The sequence below is a fragment of the Neofelis nebulosa genome, chromosome 7 (genome assembly GCF_028018385.1).
Source record: "Neofelis nebulosa isolate mNeoNeb1 chromosome 7, mNeoNeb1.pri, whole genome shotgun sequence".
NCBI lineage: Eukaryota > Metazoa > Chordata > Mammalia > Carnivora > Felidae > Neofelis > Neofelis nebulosa.
This window is the reverse complement of record NC_080788.1, coordinates 33,470,131-33,492,464: the sequence shown is the minus strand read 5'-3', so window position 1 is coordinate 33,492,464 and position 22,334 is coordinate 33,470,131. Positions and strand designations below refer to the sequence as shown.

Sequence of the window (22,334 nt, the reverse complement as noted above, 5' to 3'; positions counted from 1 at the left end):
TTTTATCTAAGGGTGAAATAGAGGCTTTTAATTTTTGTGAATTTTTTCCTATTTTTTGAGGCACGGAATGCCTTTCTGTCTTATCCTAGTAATCCGTGCTCTGTTTCATGATATGTTGTATTGCTTCCCTATCTCATCACATTAAATTGGGATTTGGGGGCATAATAGAGATGTTTCACATTGGAAGGCTGCTTGACAAAGTTTAGTTGTGACCTTGCAGGGTATTTCTTAGAGAAGTCGCCAGACCTCATTCTGGTTTTCCTCTTTCTTTGTTCAGAAACTTAATCTTGTTTATCAAATTCAGGAAGACTAATTACTCAGGCTAAAAGTGTACTGACATTTAAGCCAGAATAGCACTTTACTTAGGTTGAGAATTATAATCGTAGCACAGAATAAATAGTCATTTCCTCTATTTTTTGCACAGCAGGAATTTTATGTGAAAAGCCAAATTATAATCAGAACATTTTTCATTGAACATAAATACAGATAGGAAATGTGACAGTACTAAAATTTGAGAGAAAAAAATCTGCCTATGAAAACCAGGTTAGACATAGAACCTCAAAATAAAAATAAAATTACAACTCTACAAACTCTCCAAATCAACTAAACTTGTTTACTTTGTAAAAATTTGATGAAAATATTGATTTGTGATTTCTTCCTCAATGTTATAGGATTATTTTACTTTTTCTTCAAATATTCCTTTAAAAGATTTAAATCACTCTGTAGATTTGGATTATAGTGGGCAGCATCCTTGTTGATAAATGGCATGATGGCTGATTCTCGCCCGGCAACCACACCCAGGGAGCTGTTCCCTGGCAACCGTGTTCCCTCCCTTCCCTGCCCTTTTTCCTCCCCTTCACAGCCAAGCCACCACAGGAAACTTTCAGTAGGCACTGTGGCCCCATGACTTTATGTCTCTGATCTGACATTTTACCCTCTCCATTAGTCCTCTCAGTGTGGCGTGCTATAGTGGAGTGACTCTGAGATTGATTCCAGACTTTAAAATTACATAATTTGTAGAAAAACTAGGTAGAGTTGGGAGGCAGGGATGGACTATGAGGAGTGGAATTGGTTACAAAAGTGGTCTGCTTTTGAGAATAATTAGAAGTGTTGGAGATAATTCATTGTAACATTTTGGTTTGTATTTGTGATATTTATGCATTTAAATATGAGCAAAGCAAATTGGACTAAATTATATTCTGCTAATTTTATGTTAGTCTCACTCCTTATGTAGCCATATGAATAACCTGTTTAAGTGTTTTCTCTGTTTTATGTGGAAAGTTTCTCAGGTATTATTTTCCTAGCTCTGAAATGTATCAATATTTTTTATACAGCTCTGAAAAATTGGCGTTGCTGGCAGGTGGTAGTCTGGAGATCAGTGATGTCACTGAGGATGATGCGGGGACTTACTTTTGTATAGCTGATAATGGAAATGAGACCGTTGAAGCTCAAGCAGAGCTTACAGTACAAGGTATGTAACCATTTCCTGTCTAAATAAATTCTGTGTACTGTATGGGTTTGCTAATTATTTAACATCAAAGTGAAAGAGGCAATATAGGATAGAGTTAACACCCTGAGCTTTAAGCCAGATTGCTTAGGTTCATACTATAGGAAATTTGCTTAACTTCTCTGGCCCTCATTTACCTCATCTGTAAAATGGAGATAATAAGAGCACTCACCCCATTGAGGTTGTTTTAAGGATTAAAAGAGTTCATGTTTGTAAACCTCCTGGCCTGTGTGACTAGAATATGATAAGAGCTCAGTTACTGGTATTATCTGTAGTACTAGCAGTAGTGTGGGGAATGCTGTGTTCTGGGGCATCTGGAAGGTTCAGTTCACTCTTCTTGTCACAGAGACTTCTTGTACTCTGATCTAGAACCCTTTATCTCCTAAGTATTGGTGTCCCCTCCTTTTAGGAGAATAGATCACCCAGGACGGAATGCTCTGTTACTCTCAATGTAACATGGTCGTCTCTCCGATGATTTGATGATGTATTTCTTTCTGTTCAACTAATGTTGGTCATCACAGCATCTCCTCTAACAGGTTCTCTGATTTAGAAGTCAGAGAAAATGAACATGACATGTGCACATAATCTCTTCTTTATCCTATCTCCCTTGCCCTTCCTCCATATTGAAATGTACCCTCAGAGAAATATTTGCTCTCTCCTATGATTTGTCTATACCCTCATTTATCTTGTTTCTTTCTTTTTTTTATTTATTTATTTATTTATTTCTGAGACAGAGCATGAGCAGGGGAGGGACAGAGAGAGAGGGAGACACAGAATCTGAAGCAGGCTCCAGGCTCTGAGCTATCAGCACAGAGCCCGACGTGGGGCTCGAACTCACAAACCGTGAGATCATGACCTGAGCCGAAGTCGGTCACTCAACCGACTGAGCCACCCAGGCGCCCCTCATTTATCTTGTTTCAAATAAAAATTTTTAAGGACTTTTCTAGTACTTTCAGGAAAATTTACCATTGTTTGGATATGTAGAGGTATGTATTGGTTCATGATATTCGTTATTACCTTGTCTCAAATTGTATCATATTTGATAAAATACTTCCTGATCTGTGGTTTGGGGTTGTCTCACATTTTTATTAAAGTTTCTCTTGGTACACTGGTGGGTTTTAGAGTAGGAATCACAATAGTCACATTTATACTCCCAGCAGTCATGAGAGGACTCAAATTTGTTTTGTTCTCATCCAGCATGGGGCTCAAACTCATGACCCCAAAATCAAGAGCCGCATGCTCTTCTGACTGAGCCAGTCACGTACCCCTCAAGTTTGTTTTTGATAGGAACTGGAGAATAGATTGCTTGGGATCTTATGCTGACAAAGGCACAGAATATTTATGTTCTCTGTTGCTATTTGTGGGTGGATTTGTAATCTCTGAAAATCAAAAGAGCAATCCTTAGACTATAACTATTACAGTTATTTACATAACTTTTGCCTCAGTTGAGCTCAGCCATTGTTCTTGGCTAGGTGGAAGGTTGGCTATGACCAGTTGTAGAATGACCAATTTATTTCTTTACCTCTATGTGGGTGGGATCATACAAGTAGAATATTAGTGAACTCCATCTTATTTGGCCCCTGTGCCTCCCTTAGTAGATGTTTTCTCTTTTTGTTTTTACCATTAATCAGATTCTTAGCCTAACACTCTCTTCCATTTCCTACCTGTGCCTCAGTTTCCTCTACTGTGAAGTACCTTGTTGTTAACCTCACATTGTGAGGCATGGTGTTCACCATACATGTCAGTTCCATTTGTCCGTGTGGTTATTTTCTCCTTTTTAACTTTTATTCATTGTATGGAATCAAGTTAGGACTCTTCCTGTTCACTTAATTAACTATATTTTTTTAGTTATAATACATACATCTTACAGTTTGTACCAAGTTCCATCTTATTATCTGTGCCTATAGAAAGTACCTTTTAAATGAGTACATTCTAGAAAACTGAGAAAAGAATAAGAGTGAAGAAACCTAGGTGTTAAAAATTGTCACAGACCTTCTCTAATCAAAACAGCATGGTATTGGCCCAAGAGAAGTCAACCAAAAGGAATAAAATCTAGCTGTTACAAGTGAATACAGAACTTAAAAATATTATCAAAGTGGGAATTCAGTTCAGAGGGAAAATCTTTTATTTACTAAAGGGTATTGGTATAATAGATTTTCAAGTAGGAGGCTATAAAATCGGATCTGTACTTCAGACCAAAGGTCAGAATGTGAAAAAGTGAAGATTATATGGCTTAATGTTTATATTATCTCTGCTGGAAAAGACCATCTCAGGAAAAACAGAAAATAGGATGTCAAGCAAAAACTGACACATTTTGACAATGTACACATTTTTAAAGACGTTATGTAGAAGAGCCCCTGTAAATAAAGGCTAAATGCGAATGGTAAACTAGGAGAAAATAGTGTAACACATAACTGAGAAAGGGTCAGAATTCTGAAAATGCAGTTTTCAGAAAATGATTTTATTTTTAATTTTTTTTAATGTTTAAATGTTTATTTATTTTTGAGAGAGTGTGCGAGCAAGAGCAAGGGAGGGGCAGAGAGAGAGGAGACAGAATTCCAAGCAGACTCCACACTGTCAGCACAGAGCTCAGTGTGGGGCTTGAACCCACGAACCATGAGATAATGACTTGAGCTGAAATCAAGAGTTGGTCGCTTAACCGACTGAGTCACCCAGGTGCCCCTGGAAAATGATTAAAAAAAAGAAAGAAAGAAAGAACCTAAGGAAAATTGGTAAAGAATATGAACAGGCCGTTCACAAAGAGGAGTTTATCAGCCTATTGCATTTCTTCATCAGCAGATAGGAAAAATTAAAAGATACCATTTTCCCCAATGATTATATTGGCAGAAATTGAAAAGATTTTGACCTCCACAGCATGTGGTGTGGTGTTCAGAGTTGAAAATTATTAGTGAAAGCGTCTCAACAGTACAGAATACTGGTGTACAGTAATACGAGCATTACCTCCTTGGTACTAGAGAATTGTATTCCTCAATGAAATTTAAGATTGAATTAGCTTTTTGATACCCTTACTATAGGGAACAACCAAATTCATTTATTAACCACGCCTTATCAATTGTCCACCAGCTCTTTCTCTTCCTCCCCAGCCTCACTTGGAGAGGATGTATAAGGTTCTATGTCAGGTCACTTCACTTCTTGCCTACTATTGATAAAACATCCTGTATGCTAACTTCTCTTTTTCTACCATAGTTTCAGATCGGCTTGAGGCTAATAGTTGTCCTAATTCCTGACTCACAGAATCTTTGAGCATAAGAAAATGGTGGTGGTTTTATGCCCCTACGTTTTGGGCTATGCAGCATTAGTAACTTGGGAAAGTTCATTATTATTTTTTAAAAGGCTAGAATCAAAGGAAAAGTATATCAGAGATAACCCAGAACTAAAAATTTTGGCCAAACCAAGTGTGGTGGTAGAATAACATATACCATTTGATGGAGAATTATTGGAAAAGATTAACCAAGAATTGAAAATAAGCATGATAAATATGTTTCAGAAGATTAGAAAGATATTAGCAATATATTTGACATTGATAGGATACTGCAACAAACAAATGAGTAATTTTTTTTTGTTTTTTTTTGTGTGTGTGTTTTGTTTTTGTTTTTTAAAGATTTTGTTTTTAAGCAATCTCTACACCCATCGTGGGGCTCGAACTCACAACCCTGAAGTCAAGAGTCATATACTCTACTGACTGAGCCAGCCAGGTGCCCCTAAACTGTTTTTTTTTAATAAGTGCCTGTGAAACAGTTACTAAAAATGCGCCACATATTGAGCATAGAATAAATCTTAACAAATTTTAGAGAATTGAAAGTCTATAGATTTGACTACTGTAGAATTAAGTTTGGAACTAATTACAAAGTAACTTTAAAAAATGGTAACTTGAAGATCTGCTAGTGTTTGGGCCTTAAGTGAATCACTTTGAAATAATCCATGAGTCAGGAAAGAAATGATGAAAATAGAAAACAGTTTGATGAAACAGTGGAGGTGTGACCTATCAAAACTTATGGGATACTTACAAGACATTTATAACCTAAGTACAGGTATTAGGAGAGAAGACAGACTGAAAAATCAGTGACTTAAATATCCACCTCAAAAAGCTAAAAAAAAAAAAAAAAAAAAAGCAAACTTAACCCAAAGGAAATAGAAGAAGGGAAGTAATGGCAAGAGCAAAATTAATAATATAGGAAAAACCATTCAAAATGGAGAGTTTCAACAAAGTCAAAAGTTGGTTCCTTGTAAAGCATAAAAACACTGATAGACACCTGACAAGACTTAAATACAAGTCTCGACAAAGGTCTTTATTTAGACCAAGAGTGTGCAAAACTACAGCTTACAAACCAGATCTGCCCAACTGCTTGTTTTTGTATAATAATAGCTAAAAATAGTTTATACAGTTTTAAATGGTTGAAACAGGATATTTAGTGATACATGAAAATTTTATGAAATATGATTTTATTGTCCATAAATAAAGTTTTATTTGGTATACAGTCACATTCATTTGGATACTGACTATGGCTGTTTTTAATGGATTTGAGCAGTTGTGACACAGACCACATCACCCACAGATTCTAAAATACTATCTGGTCCTTTTCAGAAAAAGTTTAAACTCTCCATGTATACTCTGTAAACTCTTACAGATCAACAAGGTAAACAGGTAAACAAAGACAGATAAACCAGTAAAAAATCAGCAAAAGACTTGAATGGCTACCTCACAGATCTTCAGGTGGTTATTAAACATTTGCAAAAGTGGTTTATTATCATTAGTTTTCTGATATATGCAAATAAAAGCTACAGTGAGATACTACTGTACTCCAGAGTGGTTAAAATTAAAGAGATTAACAACAGGAGGTGTTGGTAAGGATGAACACGCTGATGTAGTGTTATTAGGACTATGCGTTGATGTAATCATTTTAGAATACTGTTTGGCAGAATCTACTGAAATTGCACACAAACATATTTTACGATACGATGGTGGTATTCCTAGGAGTATACTTAACAGAAATGTATAAATATATGCATCAAAAAAACACATGATAATGTTCTCATCAGCTTTATTCACAGTAAATAAAAACTGGGAATAATTACAACATCCATCAACAGTAGAAAAGATAAGTAGTATTTTTAATCCTACAGTGGCATATTATCATTGACAGAGCACTGCTACATTCAGCAACATGGATAAATCTCACAAATACCATTGAAAGAAGGAAACAAGGCACAAAAGAACACATACTGTATGATTCTATTTATTTTTTATTTATTTATTTTTTTACATTTATTCATTTTTGAGAGACAGAGACAGAGCACAAGCGGGGGAGGGGCAGAGAGAGAGGGAGACACAGAATCCGAAGCAGGCGCCAGGCTCCGAGCTATCAGCACAGAGCCCGATGCAGGGCTCAAACTCACAAACTGTGAGATCATGACCTGAGCCAAAGTTGGATGCTGAGCCACCCAGGCGCCCCATTTTTACAAAGTTCAAAAATAGGCAAAACTAATCAGAAATTAGGATAGTGATTACTTTTGGACAAGGTAGTGACTGAATATGGGACAACGGGACCTCTGGTGTGTTCTGTTTCTCAATCTGGATGGTAATTAAAATAATTGAACGTGTACTGTTAATGTGTGTCACATGAGGTTTTCTCTTTTTTATGGTTTACAGATAAAAAGTCATTATGTACAGAAAAAGTTTGGAAAATTTTATTTTGAACTTTGTCCCATAACTGAAAGTATTTTCTTTTTCAAATGGGGTAACCAGTTTATGAGAAAGAGTTGGAGATTATATACATAAATATTTATATAGTTATTTCTATATATGGTCATACCTATCTGACTTCTGTTATTTTTTAAGAAGTTATAGCCGCAGGAAATGCCATAGTGAGTGTTAATGCAGAAAAAGGTTATAAGTTCATTATTCATCTGGTAAAAATTTCAGATGTATTTTTTTATCATTAACTCTTGGGATTTCTACACATGCTGTGACGTGAATTAGCCCATCGTGTATTTCCTGTCATGTCAGATTGCGGATAACACCCATTGGTCATGAGTTGTTTTTTTTTTTTTTAAGAGGAATTTTTCCTTTTCTCTTACAACATTCATAACAGTCTGTGATACACATCTCCACTCCCTCCCCCATGCACAAAAGAAGAAAATTTTCCATTTGTATCCTTGTGAGATAAATTGATAAATTCTAAATTGGCCCCCTCCTTGACTTTGTCAATACTCATAATAAATGTGTCACTGAAGTTTAAATTCTACCATCTTTCTCTGAAGTCAGAGTCTAATGTCATTCTACATTTACCCTTCTACTCTGCCTGCTCTCTATCCACATCAAGACATTGATCTCTCCTTTTCTGCCAGTCTGCTGCTTGATTTCATTTCCCTTTAGTTCATAATGAGTTACAATATTCTGCTCTCATTTATTAGAACTCTCAGTTCTCTTGGCTTAGGATAAAATAAACTCCTTGTGGCATATTTATAAAACATTACCAGACCTGGGGCACCTGAGTGGCTCATTCAGTTGAGCGTGCGACTCTTGATTTCAGCTCAGGTCATGATCCCAGGGTCACGGGATCGAGCCCGCATCAGGCTCTGCATTGGGTGTGGAGCCTGCTTGGGATTCTCTCTCTCCCTCTCCCCAAGTCTTTCTGTCTGTCTGTCCCTCTCTCTAAAAAAGAAGGGAAAAAAACAACCAGACCCTTCATATAAAGTCAATTTTTTCTTTTTTTTTAATGTTTATTTATATTAGAGAGCATGTGCATGCACGCACAGGTGAGGGAGGGGCAGAGAGAGATGGAGATAGAATCTGAAGAGGCTCTAGGCTCTGAGCTGCCATCGCAGTGTTCAGCTTGGGGCTTGAACTCACGAGCCATGAGATCATGACTTGAGCCAAAGTCTGATGCTTAACAGACTGAGCCCCCCCAGGCGCCCCTAAAGTCAACTTTTTCATTGTTAACTGAGAGACACCAGAGAGTAGTTAAGAGCAATCTTTGGACCCAGCATGCTTGGATTCCAGTCTTATTTCTTTCGCTTATGAGAAATGAGAACACGGGCAAGTTATGTAACTTACCTTTGTCTTAGTTTCTTTTATCAGTTCAGTAAGTGGTTGCAAGGAATTGATTAAATAAACTTCTGGCATTCTTCCACCTGAACCTGGGATGAAAATAGAGGTCATCTTTACCAAACTGCATATTGTTTCCTGAACATACTATATTTGCTAGCTCTGTTCCCCTGTAGCCTCACACCCTCAGCTAAAATTTTCTGATAGTCCTTCAAGATTAGTTCTAATCTTAACCTTGCTATCTTTTCGCGACCATTCTCTTACCCTCAGGTAATTTTTATGTCTCTCTCAGTAGTTCTCTTTTTACCAGTGTTTCTTACTGATTTGTTTGTATGCCTTTTCCCACTACTGTTAGACTGGGGTCCTTACCAAACAGGGACTGGTCTTAATAATGATTTATCATAATGGATTATCAGTAAATAATTGTATGAATGAATGAAACTTTGCATTGAAATTCTGAAATGGGAAAACTAGGATGAGTTCATGTTTGTGGTTACTTTATTACCCATGTTTTCCTTTGCACCTTGTTTTTTATAGACTTGTAGTGTAAAAAATTAGGATTAAAAAAAGTCTTCTAAGGACACCTGGGTGGCCTAGTCAGTTGAGCATCTCACTCTTGATCTCTGCTCAGGTTGTAATCTCACAGTCATGAGATTGAGCCCCACCTCCAGCTCAGCACTGACAGCATGGAGCTGCTTGGGAATCTTTCTCTCACTCTCCCTCTGCCTGCTCCTCTGCTCACATGCTTTCATGCTTGCTCTCTCTCTCTCTCTTTCTCAAAATAAAGAAATAAACCTAAAAAATCTTATAAAAGCTTATCCTGGAGAAAGATGAATCATTACCCTAATTTATATAATTGCCACGTTCATGTATATAATGTTTATAAACAGTGCTTTATTGTCTTTATTGCCATTCTTGACTTTTTGATGCCTTCCATAAGCCAACATAAAACTTGAAAGGACCAAAGCCAATAAAGATGAGCTTTCTTCCAAATGGCTGCTTAAAAACACTTATATTCCTGGGTGGCTCAGTTGGTTAAGTGTCTGACTCTTGATTTTGGCTCAGGTCATGATCTTGCAGTCTGTGGGTTTGAGCCCACAGTGCTGACAGTGCGGAGCCTGCTTGGGATTCTTTCTCTCTCTGCCCCTCCTCTGCATGCATGCACGGTCTCTCACTCTATCAAATAAACTTTAAGGGAAAAAAAATCCCTTATATTCCTTATTTGCTGTTGTAGTTCAAGACTGTGTGCATTGAATCCCTTCGTCTTTACTTCCAACCCCATGAGATGCTCCAGTACTTTGTCTTGATAACACTGCATTATCCTACTTCTCCTTTTATTTGTCCATTCCTCTGCTTTTCTTTTATGGACATCTTTTCTTCACTTCAGTGTGCTCATTAAAATATTAGTGTTCTGCAAAGTTCTGTCTTTAACCTACGCCTCTTTGTACTCCTGGCTTCTGGTATAATTGACATCGCAATAACTCCCAAATTCCTATAGCAGACCCCTTGCTGATCTTCAGACAATTCCAGTTGATGTCCTTCAACCTTCACATGTCCAAGACTGAACTGAACTTTCTTCCTTCAAAATCTTCCTCTGATTTTCTATGTATTAGTGGTGTCACTGCCCACCTCTTCACTTGTGCTTGAAACATGGGAATCATTTTTGATCATTTCAATCTTTTTTATTTCTTCTCACTTCTAATTCATTAGGTTCTCATTGTCCTTGTCTTTACTCACCTAGTTCAAGTTCAGTTAATCTCTTTCGTAGGCTGTCTTAGTATCCTAACTGGTCTTTCTTGTTCTAACCTGGTTTTTCATCAAATCAGTTTTATCAGAATGGCAGAAATGACCAAAATCCTTCCATTAAAATCTTGGAAAAATAACTGCCACAGATAAAAGTGGAACGTATAAATGAACAAGAATGAAAAGAATGCCTCTGTTGAAAAAAAGGGAAAGAGAAAATAGTCTGTTTAAAAAAACGAGATGAAAATGGAAAATTGACCTGAAAAAGTTCAACTTCACAAATAGTAGAGAATGCAGATTAAAGTATGGGCCTTGGGGCACCTGGGTGGCTCAGTCGGTTAAGCGTCCGACTTCGGCTCAGGTCACGATCTCGCAGTCCGTGGGTTCGAGCCCCGCGTCGGGCTCTGGGCTGATGGCTCAGAGCCTGGAGCCTGCTTCCGATTCTGTGTTTCCCTCTCTCTCTGCCCCTCCCCCGTTCATGCTGTGTCTCTCTCTGTCTGAAAAATAAATGTTAAAAAAAAAAATTAAAAAAAAATAAAGTATGGGCCTTTCTTGGCCCATAGTGCCATATATGTGCTGCCGAAGCAAGCACTTTTTTTTTTTTTTTAAGAGAGAGAGAGAGAGAGAGAGAACACAAGTCAGGGAGAGGGGCAGAGGGGGGTGAGAGAGAGAGAGAAAGATATTGAGAGAGAAAGAATCTTAAGCAGGCTTCATGTTCAGTGTGGAGCTCAACATGGGGCTCGATCATGACTTGAGCCTGAAGTCAAGAGTCGGATGCTCAACTGACTGAGCCACTCAGGCACCCCTGTAGAGTTTTAAAATAATAACCTACTCTTGGCAAAATTGTAGTTAAGTGAGGATTCTCATACATTGCTGGTAGTAGTACAAATTGGTGTAATCTTTTTGTTAAGGCAGTTTGTTAATCAAAAGTCTTAAAATTTGCACATCCTTTGGCCCACAATTCTACTTCTAGTAATTTCTTTTAATGAAGTAATCTAGGATGTGTGCAAAGATTTATGCATAGAAATTGCAATGATACATATTTTTAGAGTGATACATATTTAATGGAGAATTATAAACTACCTAAATGGCCAACAATAGGTGATTGATAAAATAAGTTTTGTCCTATCCATATATCAGAACACTGTGCATCTAACAAAAATCATATTTTATAAGACTATTAAGTAGCAAGATCATATGGTTTGAATATATTAAATAATATTTGTGTCATAGTTACAGTATAAATTGGGTCATACCTTTGACTTTCATTTACAAATTACCACAGTTAGCAAGACGCCTTAAATGTCTTCCTTTTGAGGTCTCATATGTAATTTTCAGAATATTGGATGTTCACTTATCTTGATGGGGTCATTTTTCTTCTAAATGTCAAGCAGAGAGAGAACTAGAGTCTGAGTCTGATCAGTTCCAGTATTGCCATTGGTTCTTGTTTTTTTTTTGGTTTTTTTAAAATTTTTTAACGTTTATTTATTTTTTGAAAGCAGACACAGAGCACAAGCAGGGGAGGGGCAGAGAGAGAGAGACACACAGAATCCAAAGCAGGCTCCAGGCTCTGAACTGACAGCACAGAGCCCGACGTGGGGCTCGAACCCACGAACTGTGAGGTCATGACCTGAGCCGAAATCGGCTGCTTAACCCACTAAGCCACCCAGGTGCCCTGTTTCTTCTTCTTCTTCTTCTTTTTTTTTTTTTTTTAACGTTTATTTATTTTTGAGAGAGAGAGAGAAAATGAATGAACAGGGGAGGGGCGGAGAGGGAGAGGTCAGCTGAGCTGTCAGCACAGAGCCTGATGCGGGGCTGGAAGATCATGCATGCAAGATCATGACCTGAGCATAGTGTCTGACACTTAGCTACCCAGGCGCCCCTAATATTGCCATTGCTTCTTAAGGTATTATAGCTAGCTAGCTTCTTAGAAACCCCATGTGTTTCTTTTCTTTGTGCTGTTCCTTCTGTGTAGTTTTCCTCTTTTTACCCTCTTGCCTGGCTTTTCTCAGAAATCTCTGAAACTCTTGCTCCCATTTACTCCCTTTGTTTGCATGGGCCCATTTTCTCTTACTTCTTCCATTACATATTCTGATTTTGCATATATACCTTGCATATATCTTTCTCACTTTACTTGTTACATTTAAGTTTCTTTTTTTCAGTTTGTGTATGTTTCTTTCTTGCCAGTTCCTTGAAGACAGGTCTGCATCAGTTTCAATTTTTTGATCCATAACACCTAAATATAGTGTCTGACACTACATTTAAAAAAAAATGTTTATTTATTTATTTTGAGAGAGAGAGAGCGAGTGTGTGAGCCAGGGAGAGGGGCAGCGGAGATAGAATCCCAAGCAGGCTCCACACAGCCAGCATGGAGCCTAACGTGGGGTTCAATCTCATGACTTGAGGTGAAATCGAGAGTCAGCCTCCCAACCAGCTGAGCCACCCAGGTGCCCCCAACACATTTTTTTTAACAACAAATGGGTAAGATACTTGGACATTTTTATAATATGCAATCTCTATCCAGCATTTTTTTATAATTTCACTTTATAAATGTTCCATTTTTTTTTTCAACGTTTTTTTATTTATTTTTGGGACAGAGAGAGACAGAGCATGAACGGGGGAGGGGCAGAGAGAGAGGGAGACACAGAATCGGAAACAGGCTCCAGGCTCCGAGCCATCAGCCCAGAGCCTGACGCGGGGCTCGAACTCACGGACCGCGAGATCGTGACCTGGCTGAAGTCGGACGCTTAACCGACTGCGCCACCCAGGCGCCCCTAAATGTTCCATTTTTGAAGCCATTGCTGTAAGTCAGAAATTATTTTATAATCTTTATTGGGACCTGAATCTCTTTGAATTGGTTTGCAGTTCTTACATTTTTATCATACCAGGGGTCATGTTAGCTTTCAGGTAAATCCCGTATTTTACAAGCTTGAAATAATTTTCTAATAGTTATGTAAATTTATTCTGAAGTTCAACAGCCTCATTTCCATGGTAATTAACCACCTTCAGGAGATAACCTACAGGTATAATAGAAGAGATGAGGAATATCCACATGAAATAAAATGAAATATGATGTAAAGTTAGAAGCTAGATTTATGTGGAATACAGATGCATGTTTCAGACCACGAAAATACTACAAAATAGAAGAGCCATTCATATGTCAAAAGATCCTGCCTGTTTTGCTGTTTGTGCATTAGTCAAAGTGCAACATGACAAGAAGAATTCAACTCTATTGTGCTTTTATGTTACCAAATGACCCTAATTAGGAGGAAGCTTTGTGGGACAAATAAGCAGGAATCGTGGTATACACATAGATCCCTGGTTTCTATAAGATCACTATGAGATCAGGGACACCTGGGTGGCTCAGTTGGTTAAGCATCTGACTTTGGCTCAGGTCATGATCTCGCAGTTTGTGAGTTTGAGCCCGCATTGGGCTCTGCGCTGGTGGCGTGGAGCCTGCTTGGGATACTCTCTCTCCCTCTCTGTCTGCCCCTTCCCCACTTGCACTCTCTCTTTATCTCAAAACAAGTAAGTAAACTTAAAAAATAAATAAATAAACACCCCTTAAGAGACCAGCATTACCTCATAGAAGGAATATGATATGATGAAAAGAGCTTTGTTTTTGGAGGCATGTCCCTGTTTCCCAGTCTCTGGCCATGTCACCTTGGCAAATTAGTCAGTTACTTGAGCCCCATTTTTCTTATTTGTAAAATGGAGATGCGAATGCCTTCTTTTTGGTGATGAAGTAAAGAAGATGCAAATACAGTGCCTGGTGCTTTGTGGGCATTTAGTGAGTTGCCTCCGCTAATGTCCCTGGGGTTTAAAGACTCTTTCCTTTCTATCTAAATCGTCTTTACTTGATTGTTTCTTTGATTTCTTTTTTGTCTATTTACCTAGATTCTACTTCCTCCATAGATTATTCAAATGGACATCTCAGATGACTTTCCACAACCATCAGATACCATTGGCTCCACATTTTGTTATCTGTGAGCCAGGCCAGTGGCACTCCACTCTTAAGCCCAGTTTAGCTTCTTAGGCTCTCCTGCTTATCTACCCTGGCAGATTGGACAAAATATTAGTATACACTTTTTAGTGTTTGTTTAAAGAACATAAGAATTGCAGTGTTTGGGCAAAGTCATTTAGCTTACTCTGGGTCTCTTATTCATTAGTTTTAGCTATCTTTTCTTGAATCTGTTATACATTCAGTCTTTTTGAGTGAATGTATTCCATATAGCATTTACTGTCTTACTAGCTATATTTCTTTTACTTCGAAGGGTGCTATTGAATTTACCAGATTTGGTAAAGAGATCCATGCCAAGAAGAATTTTAGTAATTTCAGTTGTATTGGCAATAAGCCTCTCATTAAATCTATTGAATCTCCTAAACTTCCCATTCTCTTAATTTTAGTTGTTTTTCTCTTTCTTCATTAAAGAGGTGATAGCTGGAATTAGGAACGACAGGAAAAGTGGAACAACTTGATGAATTAAAAAATGCCACCTTCTACTAAAAATTGAACTCTCAGAAGCTCCAGAATGGTCAATAGAAAGATACCTCCTAGTTAGAAGAATATGTAGGGCAGGTTTCTTCTTCATTGCAGATTTCTTCCCTGTTTATCCACTCCCCCCCCCTATCATTAAGTGTTTATGGTTGACACTTTCAGGTGAACCCAGTTTATGCACAGGAAAGGAATCTTACCCCAACCAGAAAATCTTATCAATACAGCACAGTTATCCTCAGTGTATCTGAAAGCTAACTTCCCTGCAGTGATATAAATTGTGAGAATAACTTGACAGCTTAAATGAAATTAAATCTGTTCTGCATTTTCCCCAATCCCCATTGTAATGATAATGAGCACTTTATTGGTCTTTTTGTCCAGAGAAATTTCTGAAGTTGAGATCATGTCAGTGCTTTTCAAACTTTTTGGAGGTGGGAGGATGGAGGGACCTCAAGGAAGATTTACTTTCTAAGCAAGAAACTTAAAATAGATAAACATGGAGCTTCTCTAATGGAAGCTAAATAGGAAGGGGATAGTCTCCACCCCACATCTCCTCCATTCTTTGTGTTAATATTTTTCTTGTCTGTGATTACAAATACAGCGTTTCAATGACTATCTTAAAAGTAATATCAAAGTGGGTGCCTGGGTGGGTCAGTCAGTTAAGCATCTGACTTCAGCTCAGGTCATGATCTTGCAGTCCATGGGTTCGAGCCCCGTGTCATGCTCTGTGCTGACAGCTCAGTCTGGAGCCTGCTTTGGATTCTGTGTCTCCACTCTCTGCCCCTCCCTCGCTTGCGCTCTGTCTCCCTCTCTCTCAAAAATAAATAAACATTTTTTAAAAAGTATTATCAAAGATATTTTTCAAGCAATATTTATTCAGTACTTCAAGTTAGGCATAGGGCAGAATCTGGTGTTACTGGAGATAGAATGGCAAATGGGTTGCAGTCTTCTTCCTCGAGGGTACAATAGGTGACACAGTGAAGTCATTAGGCATTTCTAGCCCAGGGTGATAAAAGCTGCGATACTATGTGTCAGCTTTGTCTCTGACACTCATTCTTGTCTAGTTGATTTCAGTGATTCTTGCTCAGAAAGTAGAAGAAAAAACATGACGCTAGATGTTTTTAACAGGTGAATCTAATTGCTTGAATTCTTGACGTCACATTGTGAATCAGAAATGGACAATCAGTCCAGACTTTATTTAAGCATTGTTTTTTTTTGTTATTTTCAACAACATGGATGGGCCCTCAGGGCATTTTGCTAAGTGGAATAAGTCAGAGAAAGACAAATACCATATGATGTCATTGATACATGGAATCTAAAAAAACAAGACAAAACAAAACAAACCATCAACAGAAAAACCTGAATTCATAGATACAGAGAATATCTAGATTGGTAGTTGTCAGAGGTGGGGTGTGTGTGTTTGTGAATTGGGTGAAGGTCATTGGTACTTGTTTATGTGAGGCTTCTTTCACCAAGCATAACATTTAAAATTCTTTCACATTGTTGCATGCAGTAGGAGTCTGTGTCTTTTTGTTGATAAGGAGTATTCCTGTTGTGGCTGATCTTTCCCCAGAGTGGTTGTACCAATTAATATTCCTGCCAACAGTGTATGTGAGTTCTCTTTGCTCCGCATCTTAGCCAGCAGTCTTTTTAATTGTAGTCATCCTGGTGGATGTGAAATGGTATCTCTCTCGCTTTAATTTGCATTTCCCTGATGATTAATGATGTTGAGTAGTTTACCATCTGCTTGTTGGTCATTTTTGTATCTTCCTTTGTGAAATTTCTAAGTTTTTTAGAGTATTGATTTTGTATGTAGGTGATGCATCTTATTTATTGGTACCTGAAAGATGTGGGAAATAGAAAAGTTAAAATATTTTTTAAAATTTTTTCTTATTTAAAAAAATTTTTTTAATGTTTATTTTTGAGAGAGAGAGACCGAGCAGAGCATGAGCAGGGGAGGGGCAGAGAGAGAGGGAGGCACAGGATCTGAAGCAGGCTCCAGGCTCCCAGCTGTCAGCACAGAGCCCAGTACGGGGCTCGAACCCGTGACCTGCGAGATCATGACCTGAGCTGAAGTCGGATACTTCACTGACTGAGCCACCCAGGTGCCCCCTAAAATATTTAACAATATTAATTTCAGGTCTTTGCTTTATATATCTTTAGAAACAGTTGAATTTTAGCTATCACTACTACTTCTATTATTTTTGGATTTGGAATTTTTCTCATAGCTGTTTGAATTTCTCTGGAAGAAGCAAATGAATAATGTCAAATGTGCTATGAAATATCTGTAAATTCCAATTCAATTCCAATTATGTTTGCCTCTGTAAACTGCTATTTCATAATACCTGTACCTTGAGTAAATAATTAAATTGGCCTAGTATATTAGTCTTCATCTAATTATAAGTATTTAAAAAAAAAAACTAATTATCAAACCTAATCCTCACATTAGCAGAGGTAAAATACCATTTTCCCAAAACCCTTGAGAATTTTTTTAAAGTGTATTTATTTATTTTGAGAGAGAGAGAGAAGAGGAGAGAAGAGACAAGAAGAGAAGAGAGAAAGGGAGAAAGAGAGAGAGAGAGAGAGAGAGAGAGACACGCACACACAGAAAATGAATCCCAAGCAGGCTCCTCACTGTCAGTGCGAAGTCCGACCTGGGGCTCGAACTCACAAACTGTGAGATCATGACCCAAGCCAAAATCAAGATTTAGAAGCTCAACTGACTGAGCCACCCACGTGCCCCAGAGAATTTTCTATTTCCATACTTGTGAGGTAAATTATTTGTGAAGCATTGACCTTGAGCTCTAGATTAAAGGGAGCTGTAGAACATACACTACATCACACTAGTGTGTTCAAGTGAGAAAGTAGTATTAAGCAAGTGCATTGGCCAGAGCTCTTATCGTCTGCCCTTCTCAGGGGATCATAAGGACTAATTTCCAGTGATTGTGTAACAGAATTATACCTATCAATGCATTTTACATTTTGAGACTCTACAGGGATTTAATAGATAAAGCACATGTTATCATATTTGACTCATAGCTGATGCTCCACAAAATTTAGTTTCCTTTTCACTCATAAAACCCTAGAGGGGGTATTGTTACTAATCTACTGATTGATAAAGCTTCCATAAGTCCCAAAATTACATTTTCCTCTTAAACCTTTTTCTTGGGATACTGAAAATAGTTGCTGCTGAATTTTTAAAAAAATTGTAACAGGACAGTGGAATTATGAGACATTTTTATGTGCCAAGAAATTTCATCATATTAGAAATATCAAGCACCTTTTATTTTATTCATAAAATATAATCTATACTTTATCACATTTACATTGTATGAGTATACCTGGCAAATTCCTTAAATGCCTTTTGTATTAGCAGAGTTTTCACATGCATATGTCTTATATCCTTTCAAGGAAAAGTAATTTCCCTAATGTCACAAAATGCACTTGAAGGCAAAGCTAGCAGTAAAAGCCTGGAACTTCTTATTCCTAGTGTGTTCTCTTCAAGCAGTGTATACCACTTCATGAGGGTCTTTATTCTCCCCCAGTGCTTTTTAAACATTTTAAACTACTACAAATAGTAAGAAATACATTTTATGCCACAATTCAATATATATATTGGATCCTGCACCTTTCTATTGATCTATATCTATTATGTAGACAGGTTATAGATATAGGTAAATACAGATATATCTGTCTCTGAAGCAAACATTTTACGAAACAGTACCTACTCACACTATGTAAGATGCACTGTTTTCTGTTCACCCCATCCTCTCTTCCTGTTCCGTGTTTTTAAACATTGATGTCACAAAACACCAAAGGAAGGGTCAGCTAACAAAGTAGTAGTGGGGGAGTCCACTCTGATGGGAAGGAGGCTTGTATCACTGATGTTGTGGAGAATTGCTGGCACATGGTGGTAATAAAAAGCAGACCAACTTTAACTTTACGTTGGTTTGATTATTGTTTTTAACCTCTACAGACTGTCCTTTCTCAGTTTCTGCACCAGAGTTGACTATGCCCACTGGACTGCCCTAGGTACACCAGTGGGTCAACGGTTTGAAAAACAGATATTCTGCTTTGTACTAAACTGCTGAAGCTTGTGATTTACTGAACTTCTACAGGAACTAAAATGCTTATTTTCAGCTGCTGTGTAGAATTTTCAAATAAATATATTCTTATTTGCATATGGACAAAGGAAGCAAAGATTTTTCTAAGCTAGGCCAATTTGGAGAATTTTCATGAGTAGTAAAGAATGAAAAATATGCCAGTAGCAGTTTGATAAATCAGGAACATGTTTAAGAACAAGCTTTTCATCTTTGGAGATGAGGAATTAGTTCACAATAAGCTTAATGATCATTTACTGGGTTTGATTGGATTATTCTTCAGCAAACCGTATTCACTCATTCAAGGTTTCTGTAATGAGATTATAAAATTATTTCTCCAGAATGTAAATTGATATTACAAAAATAACTTCATCGCTTTTTTAGATTATAAGAAATACTTGATATTATGTATTCCCTCTGCAAAACCAAAAGAAATCTGGAAAGTTAAGAAAAATAAGTCACTTATAATTTCATCACCCACAAATAGCATTGTGGTTAACATTTTAGTTTATATATATTTATAAATTTATTTAGTTTATTTATTTTAGTTTATATATACTGGTGAAATATATTAACTCATCAATAAATCCATGTTTCTTAAAATATGAAATGATACCATTAATTCTGATTTTGGCATGTTTTTATTGGGTATCATGGTCACATCTTTCTGTGTCAGGACACACAGATGTACATTGTATATAGTGGTTTACAGCAGTCAGTAAACTTTTCTTAAAGGACTGGATAATAAGTGTTTTAGTCTCATGTACCTTTTGGTCCCTGTCACAAGTACTCATTTTTGCCATTGTAGTAGAAAAACAGCTGTAGACTCTACCTAAACTAATGAGCATGACTGTATTCCAGTAAAACTTTATTTGTAAACAGGGAACATACTTTGCTGACCCCTGCGATAACAGTATTCCAGTGTTTGCATGTGTTTATCCAGGTTTTTAATAAATATTTAGGTGGCTTCTAGTGTTTTACTGTGGTAAATTACACTGCTATAGATGTACATATCCACTTGCACACTTTATCTTTTTATGATTATTCCTAGGACTATTATTGCTAAAATAAAAGGTATTCATGTTTTAAGTATTGATACATCTTGCCAGGTTGCCATTCAGAAAGGTGGTATCACTTTGTTTACTCCCTAGTAGTGGATTTTTAATTCAGAAGAGATTTGACATCTTTCAGATTTTTTTTGACTTTTTATTCTCTTTAATTGTCCATTCTTAAATTTTTTTTTTTCAACGTTTATTTTATTTTTTGGGACAGAGAGAGACAGACAGAGCATGAACGGGGGAGGGACAGAGAGAGAGGGAGACACAGAATCGGAAACAGGCTCCAGGCTCTGAGCCATCAGCCCAGAGCCTGACGCGGGGCTCGAACTCACGGACCGTGAGATCGTGACCTGGCTGAAGTCGGACGCTTAACCGACTGCGCCACCCAGGCGCCCCTTTAATTGTCCATTCTTAATGGAGAGTGTTTGGATTATCTTTTATTGACTTGTAGAATTTTTTAATGTATTCTGAATACCAATTCTTTGACATATGAATTACAAATAATTTATTCAAATATTTCACCTGTATTTTTTTAACAGCTGCATTGAAATATAATTGACATCAATGTACTGCATACATTTACAGTGTACAGTTTGATAAATTTTAGGTTTACATGCATGAAACAATGACCAAGATCTAGATAATTAACTTATTCATTACTCCCCAAATTTTCTGATGCCTCTTGGCACTCCCACCTTCACACACCCCTTATCTCTAAGTAACCAGTAATCTACTTTCTGTCTTTATAGATTAGTTTATATTTTCTGGAGTTTCACATACATGGAATTGCATAGCATACACCCTGTTTTTGTCTTATTTCTTTCAGCATACTTATTTGAAAGCAGCCATGTGATTGTATCAGTGGTTTGTTCCTTTTTTTGCTGAGTAGTATTCTAATGTATGAATATACCGTAATTGTTTATTCATTTTGATGGACATATGAGTTGTTTCCAATTTTTAGCAACTTAAAACTGCCATGAACATTCCTGTAATTTGTCTTTTAAGTTTAAAGTGTATTTTATCATACAGAGAATTTTTATTTCTTTGTAGTCAACTATGTTGGAATTTTTCCTTTTGGAATTGTATCTTGCTCCCCCTTATTCAAAAACATTCTTTCCCATTTTCTTCTATTGCTTTGTAGTTTATTTTTACTTTTTGATTTTTGATCCATCTGGAGTTTTTCTTTTGTTTTGGTGGTTTTTGTGGGGATTTTTTTGCTATATGGTAATATTTCCCCAAATGGATTACCTGTTGCCCCACCACTGTTCTTGCTCCCCCCACCCAGTTATTTGAAATATCACACTTTATAATCCAGATTTCCAAATTGTGTAGGTCTTATTTCTAGACTCTATTTTATTGATAAATTTGTCTATTCCTACATCAATACTGTACTGTCTCAGTTATTGTTTAGATATTTTGTTAAGAGGATCCCCTCTCATTGTTATTCACAAAAAAATTATTTTTCTCAACATTTTTCATCTAGAAGTACTGTGGAATCAGCTTGTCAAATATTCTTAAAATTTTTCTTGGGATATTAAATGGCATTTTATTGAATTTGTAGATTGACTTTAAAAGAGTTATGGGGGGGCGCCTGGGTGGCTCAGTTCGTTGAGCGTCCGACTTCGGCTCAGGTCACGATCTCGCGGTCTGGGAGTTTGAGCCCCGCGTTGGGCTCTGGGCTGACGGCTCAGAGCCTGGAGCCTGCTTCCGATTCTGTGTCTCCCTCTCTCTCTGCCCCTCCCCCGTTCGTGCTCTGTCTCTCTCTGTCGCAAAAATAAATAAATGTTAAAAAAAAATTAAAAATAAATAAAAAGAGTTATGGTTGACCTTTTGACACAAGCATGTCTGCCTAGCCAGGTGTATGCATGTCTCTCCACTTTTATTATTTTTAACTCAACGTTTTTAATAGGTAAGGTAGATAGAAGATACAAAATGATATATAATGAAATATTACCTAGTGTCCTACCCCCTTTACAGAAGCAACCACTACTATTAATTTCTTTTGTATCCTTCCAGAGATACTCTGTGCCTATTCAAGCGAATATGTTTGTAGAAGTAGCATTAAATGTAACAAGCAGATCTAGCTTCTGTGGGGCCTGGAGTGAAAACTAAGGCCTTCTGTAAGAAAATGAGTATCAAATTAGGTGCAAAATGAGAATTTACGATGAGAAAAGAAACCACAACAAATACTTTTTTAAAAGAACTGATAAAAGTACAAACAAGGCAAAAATCCAGAAAAATAACACTTCTTTTTTACTGTCTTCTATACACTTACATAATATTTGTTTTGCCTGTATTTTATTTGATTGTCTCCTGATTTTTTTCAAGTCATTCTCTGTGAGAACAGAAAGTTCATTTGGTC

General features: G+C 37.1%; 1 protein-coding gene across 8 annotated transcripts in view; it reads left to right on the top strand.

The window, feature by feature from the left end:
- Positions 1 to 22,334, top strand: part of NEO1 (neogenin 1) — a 237,793-nt gene that overhangs the window by 94,467 nt on the left and 120,992 nt on the right. For all 8 annotated transcript variants that reach the window (XM_058737118.1, XM_058737117.1, XM_058737116.1 and 5 more), the window contains exon 5: positions 1,335 to 1,471. In XM_058737118.1, the coding sequence (XP_058593101.1) occupies positions 1,335 to 1,471 (137 nt within the window). The remainder of the gene's footprint in view (positions 1 to 1,334; positions 1,472 to 22,334) is intronic.